The sequence below is a fragment of the Papio anubis genome, chromosome 7 (assembly GCF_008728515.1).
Source record: "Papio anubis isolate 15944 chromosome 7, Panubis1.0, whole genome shotgun sequence".
In the NCBI taxonomy this organism is placed as follows: domain Eukaryota; kingdom Metazoa; phylum Chordata; class Mammalia; order Primates; family Cercopithecidae; genus Papio; species Papio anubis.
The window spans coordinates 43,843,095-43,855,220 of record NC_044982.1 but is presented as its reverse complement, the minus strand read 5'-3'; the positions used below and the strand labels follow the sequence as shown (position 1 = coordinate 43,855,220).

Here is a 12,126-nt window from a genome sequence, read left to right as displayed (position 1 = left end):
AATCCACATCATTTAAGGGACTAGCTATATACAGGACAACTCTTTGTGACTTTTTAAAAAAAACTTGACAATAGGCACTTTCTACAAAGAGGATTTGAATTCAAAAGACTAAAATTCAGTCTCTAGTATCCCCCTTTCATAAATGGATCTGCCTGAGCCACAATAGTTTATTGAATCAACTTAGCAGAAGTCCAGCAGTAGAACTGTGTGCAAAAAGCTTTTAAAAATTATAACCAGAATAAAATGATAGAAAAGCAGCTATCTGAGTCGAGCAACTTAATGTCTACTTCTTGGTTTGTTTGTTTGTTTGACCACATTTCATGTGTTATCACTACAAACACTAAGATTCATGTGTCAACAATCCGTACCAGTGTTTCATTCTTTCTAAGTTACAGACATGCCACAAAATTGATCTGTTTACACTCTTTTTTATTTTATATCATAATAGTTAGTATTTTGATATGATTACTTAAATGCTTTTTTTTTTTTTGTATATTTCTCTGCTAAGAAGCCTTTCAACGTCACTCTTGAACATGTTTTGGAAATACAAATTTAGAGCATTCATAAGCTTTGGAAATTCAGCATCTCTTACGTGAATTGTCAAAAGGCCTTATACCCTGTAGTGCAGTGTTTCTATAATAACGTACACTATATTAATAGTTTAGTATTTATGGTGTCGATAATGTCAGCCTACAAGATGGCAGCTGTTCTCCAAGAAGGAGGGAGTAGGGATTTCCTTACATAAGAGCTAATGATTACTATCTAAGTATAATGTTAAAAAAGGAGAGGTATAGTTGATCAAAAATGTAATTCATGCACAAAACCCATAGCAATAAGTTTTCAATACCCCACACTGTTATCTGACTTAGCAACAAAACAGTCATTTAAATGGAGCAAACACCGCCTGTAGGGGAAAAGAACCTAACACTAAGTTACAGAAAAATCCTAGGGAAAGAGATCATAACATGGTACTAATAGTTTAAAAGACTGAACTCTTCCTTGGCATTAATCTATAATTTTAACTTAACAGAACAGTGAGAAAATGATAGCACGATATACATACTCAGCCTGAGATCAAATTTGTCATGGCAACATTGGCAGGTTGGACCCTGATTCTTCAAATATTACATTGCCTTGGGTAACAAAAATCATACTCTTTTATTATAGAATAGAGATTATAAATAAATGTAAATTGTGCATGCAGTCAACTGCATAATATACAAGCAATATCTATGTTTTTAATCATCATCTTCTTTGGCAGGCCAGAATCCAGCTGGACATGCAATATTTACATATCAAAATCCATGTGTGGTCATCATCTTGAAAGCAAGTGAAAATATATATATGTATATACTGTATATACACACATATGTATATACTGTTTTAATATATTAACAAATATATATGTATATATATTAAAAGTGGATTTCATCTTTGTCAGATTCAGGTGATTCAGGCCTTGAAACACTAAAAATATCCTGACATGGTATCTGGGGAGGTACTTGGAGTGGCATTTGGGATTTGGGAGACGAGGCCTGGGGTATGCTTTTCTCTGACAGTATTTTTAAAATTTCTGCCACCTGCTTTTCTAGGGCAGTCATTCTGCAGCTGAGCAGCTGGATGTCCTCTTTGAGTTCGTGTTTGACTTCCTGCAGTGTGGTCTGTAAGGCCTGCTCCGGGATGGGATAAAACGGGTGCTTGGCATCAGCCTGGATGGGACTGTGCTCCAGCGGACTTCGGGCCTCCCCAGCCTTATCCAAACGAAGGTCACTTTTTGTAATTCCACTGTCACAAGAATCTGTTTTCCTTAGTGGGTTTTTGGTCACACTGTTCTCTGAATCACTGCTCTTGGGATCCTCAGACAATAGCCCCATTGACTCAGCTTTAGTGACATTATTCCAGTCTTCCTTTTTCTCCTCATGGGCTCCCATATTATTCTTGAGTCGCAGCCACCCTTTTCCATTTCCATTCTTCATTCTTATTGGGCTGTTGACTTTGAGACATTTTTGGTCAGCACCGCCGTTGGGCTTGAGTTCCATGGCATCGCGGTTGTTCTGCTTAAGGGATTCGCTGGTTTTCACGTAGGCCAGAGATGTCTGAATGGGAGTAATTTGTGACACAGTCACCACACTGGTGCCAGTGATGGAGGCTCCATTCTGTAAGGAGCGGCTCTCTACCTGGAGTTGGTTCCTCTCGGGGTCACCCTGTGTTGAGCCCTGATTCCGCAGCTCCTTCTGCTGCTTGAACTTCTGGAAGAGCTTTCTGACCGGGTGGTCCACAGGGATGCTGAGGGTCACCTCATTCTTCTGCCGGAGGCGCTCCTCCTCCTCTTTCTTCACATCACTGATCTTACGAAAGATGATCTGTGGAACGGGAGAGACAGTCAGAGCCTGATTATAAAAGCAGATGGATTAACACTTGTGTGACACTATGCTGTATGTGCTTTGTGTTACAAAGAAAACCCTTCAACATTCAATAAGATTATTTCTGAAGAAAAAAATCCGAATGCCATTTATGGAATTGCATTTATGAAATTTATGGATGCAATATGCCTTAAATCCAACACAGAAATGTTGGCTACTTACTTACTTAGTTCTAGTCCCCTACATATCAGAGGGAGAATTACTCAAGAGACAACTGAGTAGAGGTACTTTGCTTCTAGTTTATGTTCCCATTATATTACTGTTTAGTAGGAAATACACAAACACATACACACACACATATATATATATTTGTATGTGTATATATGTATACATATATAAGGAAATACATATTTATCCCTTAAATTTCTCTGTAATGAATTGCTACTTTTGTATGATTTTCCAATTTTCCTTATTGTGTAGAAATAAGATTCAAAACCATTTTTAATATTATCCTCTGTTTGGGTATCAGATAGTAAGAATTCCAGGCTATAAATGTACTGAAAAGTTAGACAGTTTAGCAAATGGCACCTGGGGTGGGTGAGGGGAGAATTTAAATTTATTTATGTGACCCTAGAAGGCAGAACTAGAATTTGTGAGAAAACGTTTCTGGGAGGCAACACCAGCTCAGCACAGAGACTTCATTGCAAACTGCTCTCTATCGAATAAACTGCCTCGAAAATTCATGATCATTCTAGCACTAAAAGGTTAAAACAGAAAGTATGTTTTTCATGTGACATGTTCACTGGGTTGGAGGTTGAACTCTTCAATTTCCAAGATTCTTTAAATTTTAAACATAAAACTAAATACATAGTACAGGTGAGGGGTTAGAGATCCATAAATAAATGAGCATCATTTTATTTAAAATGTATTTTGAAGATAATAATGGGAAGAACTTATGATAACCCCATCAAAAGAAATAAAAAAATGTTGGCTATATAAGAAATTGCCACATATATTATCAGAGTTGGAAGTAAAGTTAATGTGTGAGATTTTTGCTCAGAGTCCTGAAAAGCAAAGTAACTGCAGGTGAAGGCTGTAAGGAAAATGAAAAAAAAAAAAAAAAAAAAGAGTTATATAAGATAAGGCACTTTCAGAATCAGACAATTTTATTACTCAAGGAAAATTACTTACCTTGATCACCCTCCGTAAGTTGTTGGCTAGAGTAGAAACACATGTGAAGCATGCATTCTCTAACCCATAACAGACACTCAACATACATTGGTTCTCTCTCCTTGAACTCTCATAAAATACTCCTATCTGAAACCATTTACTATCCTTTGAATATTCAGCAGCTGCCTGGAGTAACATATAATCATTGATTTTACACCAAAAACTGATACTATTGATGGTCATCGTTAACAGAAAAGTCAGAAAGGTAGGAATTCCCCTTCCAGGTAAGAGGGCATTTTCTAAAATGAGATTGATGCACTAAATTCAGCTTATCAAGTGGTAATAATTTGTATTTTAAAATAAATTCAGTAACTGTAAAGGCCAATATTTTTCTTCTTGTTAGTGGCACATGAAATTGGGTCTTTTAAAAATATGTAATAATAATCTCAAATTCTGATATCAAAGTTCCAGCAGTTTAATTAGAAGTCTTTCAAAGGGTTGACACATTTCTTATGCTTCCCAAGTAAACATAGGTTGTACTAAGTCTTCAAGATATGAACATTCTTTAGAACCAGACAGACCCAGACACAGAAACACAGATACTATTTTCCTATTTCAGCGCCTTTTTGAAAAAGGACTCACTTTGATTCTATGGGTGGACATAAGAGGCCTAATATGAATAATTTTCCACATCCCCCTTTCCATTCACCACTGGCCCTTTTTACTTTTTTAAGGTGGTTGTTTAGCCTAGGATAGACATAGTGTTGGTTCGATGTGGTAACTGAGAGCAGCCTTCACATTTGGGAAAAGGGAACCGTTTCAAAGTCAGTGGAGTGTGACAGGTGCTAGGCACACAGGAAGGTCAGGTAAAATGCAGGTCCCCTGTGCAATATTTGGGACATACTAAAAACATCAGACATTAAAAATCTGAATTGGACGTATGTATACTTTAACAAATATTCATTGTTTATCAGAATTTTAATTTTACCTTGGAGTCCTGTATTTTTGTTTGCTACATTTGGCAACCCTATTAGTATATACAGACAAGGACATTCCTATCCTTGTAATGTCTACACGTCCTGCCAAGCAGAGACTATACTGAAAGATTTGGTATTACTGATATCTGAGAATTTGTGGACACCTTAGGCAAGAGCCTTATTTGTTTAGATTTGTCAATATAATGGCCAATAATTGCTTGCAATTATTGTGTGCTTACCAAGTTCAGGGTGTTTTGTGATGTAAGACTGTAACATGCCCATGTAAAATATCAATAAAATAAATCTTTCCCAGCTTCCTTGACCACCAGCTGCCCCACCCACCCAACCAAGAACAAACAAAAGTGTTTGAATTGCTACTCTTTAGCTAGAAACAAAGACTCCAAATACAAAAATACACAGAGCAAAGTGGGTCCTGGCACACGGCTTGATTTCTCACCTACACCAGGGGACAAATGAGATAGAGCTGGATCTGTATTTTGCTGTCAAGAAACGTAAAAGTAACAGGGAAAGAGAAAAAATCGAGCTTTGGTACATTAGATGACAGAATTCTGAGCATTGCACATTGTTCCTTTCCCCCTTTTTACTCCCCGGAGATAGGAAATTAAGTAATTTCAAACATAGCTCCCTTGAGGTTTGAGGGTACTTATGAGCAACAAGACTGGTCCTGAATTGTTACTGAGTTTGCAGAACAGCAGGACCTACACATCCAGTCTCAGGAGCCAGCAATGCACGGTGGAAAAACATGCTCTTTAGAGAGTCACAGACCCCTTCTTTGCTCCTTGCCCTTCACTTCCTTTATAGCTCAGAGGGGCACTGGCTGGGATGCCCTGGAGCTCAGGAAGTCACTGAAGTCAGTCATTCGTGAATTCAGTCTGCTAGAAGCCAGCCAAGGCAAAAGCACTCTGTGAGGTGGGAAAAGTTATTGCACCCCGTAGGTCACCTGCCACCAGGGACTTTCAGGCCATCAATTATGCCACACATAAAGACAGCCAGCAGTTGGACATGACCAGCTCAAAAGCCAACACTCTGAGGAGTGGCTACAGGCCCTCCAGATCTCAGACACAAGCCCTAAGTCCTGAAGTAGATCCCCCTTTCTCCTTAGCAGCAGGCCTGCTGACAATCTGCAGCCCAGTGAGAGGAGAAGCAAGTGCAGGAGGAAGGTTGGAAAGAGGGGGTCATGAGGAGATTTATCACCCAGTCTATACAACTGTAACTGAAGCCTAACTGAAAACAGTAACACTTGGATTTGGTCAACTACTTCTTATATCCAGGTTCGTAAGAGGTAGATTTTTTTTAAAAAAATTACTAGTTTGAATTGACTGTATAGGATTAGATTACATTTATTTTATTTTACTTTTGACTATGGAACAAAATAATGGTATTGTAAAATGATTATAAAATAGCTGTATGTAGCAAAGTGGTCACTTCCACACATGTATTTTCCCATTTAAGTGTCATAAATGAGAACATTTTATGAGCTAGGTCCTATTCTCTACTGTAGGACACAGGTCCTATTATTCTTATATTACAGAGAAGCCAATTGAGGCATAAAGAGTTTAAGTGGTTTCCCTTAGGTCACACAACTGAGTGTCCAGGATACAAATCCGAGGGGTCAGATTCCAAACAGTCTTAACCATTCCACTCTCCTGCTCCTCAAGGTAACTTTTATACTTTCTCCTGGACTCTGTGAAAACTTGGATAGATGAATGGGTGAAGTAGGAAGTCGTGCAGCAGTTTCACACCCAGTAGGTCACCCTTCACAGAGCCTTTGCCATGGAGAACCACCCCTGAAAGCAGTGAATTGAACACGATCGAAGCTCTGTGCTTGCTGGGAAAGTGGTAGCCTTGACCAGCACTTTGAAAGAGCTTTGTGGGAGGCAGTCTCTAGACCCTCCTCACTCTCCAAAGCAGAGCCAGTAGGCTTCAATGCATGCTACCATTTTGTAGCTTCCGGTCCCCTTCAAGGATGCCTTGCGTTTTTGTTTTGTTTTTAACTTCCTTCTACATATATTAAATATACTACCTTTATGGAAGGCGGGGGCAGGGAGGGTCAAAGAATGTGACTTTCCCTGGACTCTGACATCATCCTTGATTCCATTTACACCTAAATCATTTGTTTATTAGAATAGGGATTTCTGTCTGCTTTGCTAACTGCTATATCTCAAGTGTCTATAACATGCCTGCCACATTGAAATTCCTCAACAAATAAATGTTATTCATTAGTTCAAGAACCTTTTCATACATTCAGCAAATGTATGTTTGTTACAAATAAGAAGGGCACTTTATAGTTGCCCTTCACTATGTTCCACTCTCCAAACAATGAATCAGTGCTATCTGTATATTATTATTATTATTATTATTATTGATCATTAATGTCTACTCCTCATTTGGAAGCAGGAGCTATATCATTTGCCTTCTGGCATTCCGAGAACCTGGCCAGCTGCTGAACAAATGCATACTGGATAGCTCACGTTCAAATCTTTGACCCACAAATCAGTCATTGAAAGGTCTTGAATCAGAATTTGCTTTGATTTCATTGCAAGGATGCAACAATATCCATTAGAAGCTTATTTTCTAACTTATGACAAAACAAAATTTTCTTTCCTACTGCAAGGTAAGAGAATATAGGCACTGGAATTAAAAACAAATGAAAAATGAAAAGGTGATTTAATCATGCTTATGGGCTTTAAACACTAATTTACAAGGTGCTACCACCAGCTGATCCATATCTTATATGCAAAGCATGATAGTTTTTTGTTTTGCAGTTTAAAAGAATGTACAAATATAATAAATCAGAAGATAAAACATCAGGGATGCCTAACATAAGTAACTCACTGTATTTCAAAAACATGAAATGCAATTAGGCCCTCTCTATAAGTCCTTACAGTTTCAGAGACAGTTTTATGACCTAAGCTCCAATATTGAGTAACACTGAATATTTATTACTAAGAAAACTACATTTCTATGGTAATCATTATACATTACCATTATGAGTATTCTCAAATTAATTCTGCTGAACGTTTCCTTTTAATTTTTTTTTGGCTGGGAATGGTGGTTCATGCCTGTAATCCCAGCCCTTTGAGAGGCCAAAGTGGGAGGATCATTTGAGCCCAGAAGTTTGAGACCACCCTGGTAACACAGGAAGACCCTATCTCTACAATAAAATTAAAAAAAAAAAAAAAAAAAAAAAAGACACGCATGGTGGTACATGCCCGTGGTCCTAGCTACTTGGGAGGCTGAGGCAGGAGGATCACCTGAGCTCAGGAATCTGAAGTTCCAATAAGTTATGATCATGCCATTGCATGTCAACCTGGGTCTCAAAAATAATAATAAATAAAAATTTTAAAAGGAAGGGCTTTTTACCTTTAACTTTATTTTTAACATGCATGTAGTAAAATGGTTCAACTTAACATAGCGGAAACATCGATACATTTTATTTAAACTCTTTAAAATGGTGTGTTTTATTTACATTTTAAAAATTGCATCCTACACTTTGGCCATTGAAAGAACCTATAAACAGTAAGATTTTTCAAAATCCAATTGAATCTTTCATGGGCAACTGGCAAATTGTAACTCAAAAAGTACAATGTCTCCTGCTAATTCAATATGTAATTTATATACTTTAATTTTACTCAATTATTATATGGATGATCATTTTTCTCTAAAAAACAAGCATTTTTTTAACCATGAAGAAATTATTATAGAAAGTGTTAAAGGATTTGAGTTCATAAGAGTTCAACTTGTATGAATTAAATGGTGTGAAAAATGCATATCCTTACTTATCAATGTAGTTTTAAAAGAAATCAGCTTTTAAAAAATCTAATATTTGGTTTTATTCTCAGTACTAAAAACCTAGACCCTTTTTACTTGATGTACATTGTGTCCATCTTTTGTCCAATGGCAAATCAGATTGCTGCTGAACACTACAAAAATTAAGGACAAAATTTAAAAACCAGAAATCAGGCTACGGTTCCAGCTACACATTTATTGGTAGAATGCACAATAACCTGTACTGTTTCTATCAGCAAAGAGATTTATTTCATTTAAGCTTTATTTTTCTCTGTACTTCATTATGTTCTGCAGAATCCATGCTGGAAGGTTTAATTTATTTAAATGATAAAAGCTTCTTAAACGTAACAGGGAACATGGCCAACTGAGCTTTCCATTTCAAAAGTAGGGCATTTGATCATAAAAGTGATATCAAAATTAAATAATTTGAATGTGTACTGAACTTTGAAATCCAATAAAGGCAAGTAAAGAATGGTTAGAATCATTTGTCCAATGACATGGATTTAGTGTTATATAATTTGCAGAAAAGAAAGAGGTGTTTTCTCTCAAATGGCTCATCACTTACAAGATCTGTGAATTGACTAGGAATTTATAGCTATATGTGATCAAGCAGTGAGTAGCTCTGGTTCATTTGACTCTCCTGGGATTTAGTTGGTTTGATTCTTCGGTTCTTCTTACCGTTTCCATAATCTTAGTCACAAATTCTAACTCTAGCCCTCCAATCCATGACAACCTGAACTAATACAACAAAGCATTATTTATTCAACACTACCATGTATATATCAGAGGCTGTAAACTCTCAGTGAAGGCCACAGTGATGGGGCTGTTGCAAATGACCATTCTACAAATTTAGATGTGCTTAGGGTAACAATGATGCATGATACTCTGTTTTGAGACATGGCAGCCTTGTTTACTTCAGCCACTCATAAATCTAGAAGCTCTCCAAGGGCACAAAATGTGTTACAGATCTAATTCAGCCTCTTAGGCCCTAAAACTTTTGAAGAATTAATTAATTAAGCAAATGTAAAGAAAAAGGAAGGAAGGAAAATGGGTAGAGAGGAAGGAAGAAAGGGAGGAAGGGAGGGAGGGATAGAAGAAGGGAAGAAAGGAGGGACAGGAAGGGATAGGGAAGGAATATCTTTTGGTTTTGCTAATGTGTAGGTAATGCCTAATGTAAGAATGATTAGTATGATGAAAATGCAAAAGATTCTAGAATAACTAATACAGTTACTGAAATAACTAATGAAATGTTCTAAGCATCATTTTCTTTACCATGTAAAAGATCATTTATCTCAATTCTGAATTCAGGCTACCATAAACATGAAAATATATTTTTCACAATGAACAAAACATAGACTGTAAACTTTACCAGTGCTAGCCTAACTTTGAAATATGGTGCTCAATGCATATGTTTTTATTTGTACAAATTTTTCATTTAAAAAAAATAGAAGGAAAGCAAAGTCTTCAAAAGCAAGAATACAGTTATTCCAAGGTTAATCTGACAAAGTTTTTTTTTTTTTTTTAGACGGAGTCTTACTCTGTCACCCAGGCTGGAGTGCAGTGGTGCAATCTCGGCTCACCGCAAGCTCTGCCTCCTGGGTTCACGCCATTCTCCTGCCTCAGCCTCCCGAGTAGCTGGGGCTACAGGTGCCCACCACCATGCCCAGCTAAGTTTTTGTATTTTTAGTACAGACGGGGTTTCACCATGTTAGCCAGGCTGGTCTCAATATCCTGACCTCGTGATCCGACCACCTCAGCCTCTGACAAGATTTTGATTCATTGTATCAAACACTGCAGTAGCCCATGAATTGCTCTCCTTGCCTCAATTTTTAGTCTCATTTTTCTTCATTCTACTCTTTGCTGTTGACTGTAAAATATAATAGTGTACTAGCCTAAAAATTACAGAATAAAATCCAAACTCCTTAGTAAGAAGTCAGCAATCCAGCAGTGGTCCAGCCCTACCTGCTTCTCTAACCTCTGCTTCCTTCACTCCTCACTTGGCCTCCACACACCTGCCACACTGAGTCACTTTGAGTTTGAGCATGTATTTATGATACTGCATATACTGTTCTTCTTCCTCCTCCTCACCCACTGGAGAACTCCTATGTGTCCTTTGATACTCAGCTCAACTGTGTCCCTCTTTATAAGGTAGGACTAGCTACATAATTTTCAGAGCCCAATGCAAGATAAAAATTCAGGATCTCTAACATCATACATCATATAGTATATAGTAAAGTACTAGAAGCTTTCCCCCTAATATCAGCAAAGAGAGGAGCAGGGATGATCCCATCACTTCTACTTAACATTGTATTGGGGGTTCTAGCCAAAGAAATTGTCGAGAAAATAAAATAAAATTTATCCAGAATAGAAAGGAAGAATTAAAACTCCTCTAGAGATGACATGATCATGCATATAGAAAAATCTTAAGAAATACAAGAAAAGCCCGCTAGAATTGATAAAGGAGTTCAGCAAGGATGCAGTATATGCATTCAATATAAAAATCTGTTATATTGCTATGCACTAGCCATGAACCATCTGAAAATGAAATTAAGAAAATAATGTTATTGACAATAGCTTCAAGGAGAATAAAAGAAATAAATTTAGCAAAAGAAGAGGTATAGGAGTTGCACCTAGAAAAACTACAAAACATTGACATAGATTAAAGAAAACCTAAATAAATGGAAAGACATCTCATGTTTACATATTGGAAGATGATATTGCTAACATGGCAATACTACCCAAGTTGCTCTATAGTTTTGATACAATTTTCATCAAAATTTCAACTGCCTATTTTTCAGAAATTGATAAACCAACCCTAAATTTTAGATGAAAATGCAAGGGACTCAGAAGAGTTGAAACAATATTGGAAAAAGAGAACAAAGTTGGAGGACTTACACCTAACACTTTTAAAATGTATAACAAAGCTACAGTAATTAAAGGACTTGGTACTGGCATAAGAATAGACATAGATATCAGTGGAATACAACTGACAGTCCTGAAATAAACCTATGCATCTATGGTCAACTGGTTTTTGACAAGGGTGTCAAAGCAATTCAATGACGAAAGAAGAATAATCTTTTGAAAAAATGGTACTGAAACAACTGCATATACACAAACAAGAAATGAATGTGGATATCTGCCTAACACCATATACAAAATTAAACTTATAATGGATAAAATACCTAACTGTAAGAGCTAAAACATTAAAGTTCTTAGAAGAAAGCAAAGGTGTAAATTTTAGTGATCCTGAATTAGACAATGATTTTTTAGATAGGTACATAAATCTCAAGGCAGGAAAGAACAAATTAATTAATTGGACTTCATCAAAATTAAAAATGCTTGTACTTCAAAGGACATTATCAAAGTGAAAAGACAACTCACAGAATTAGAGAAAATATTTGCAAATAATATATCTGATTGCATAAAGTAAAGGTGGTATACACCATGGAATATTACCCAGACACAATACTGAATGCAATTATGTCCTGCACAGCAACATGGATGCAGCTGGAAGTCATTATCCTACCTTAACACAGAAACAGAAAATCAAATGCTGCATGGTCTCACTTACAAGTAAGAGGTAAACATTGGGTACACACAGATGTAAAGACGGGAACAATAGACACTGGGGACTCTAAAGAGGGAGGAAAGGGGGAAGGGTTAAAAAACTAATTATTGGGTAGTTTTTCACTACCCAATATTGGGTACTCTGTTCACTATTTGGGTGATGGGTTCAATAGAAGCCCCAACCTCAGCATCACACAACATATCCATGCAACAAACCTGCACATCTACCCCCTGAATTT

The 12,126-nt window shown here is 36.9% G+C and overlaps 1 protein-coding gene across 1 annotated transcript in view; it reads right to left on the bottom strand.

Annotated features, from left to right (window-relative positions):
• Positions 1-412: 412 nt before the first annotated feature.
• KCNH5 (potassium voltage-gated channel subfamily H member 5) overlaps positions 413-12,126 on the bottom strand; it is a 341,017-nt gene continuing 329,303 nt past the window's right edge. The window contains exon 11 of the mRNA XM_003901908.5: positions 413-2,363. Within this exon, the coding sequence (XP_003901957.3) occupies positions 1,416-2,363 (948 nt within the window). The 3' untranslated portion in view covers positions 413-1,415. The remainder of the gene's footprint in view (positions 2,364-12,126) is intronic.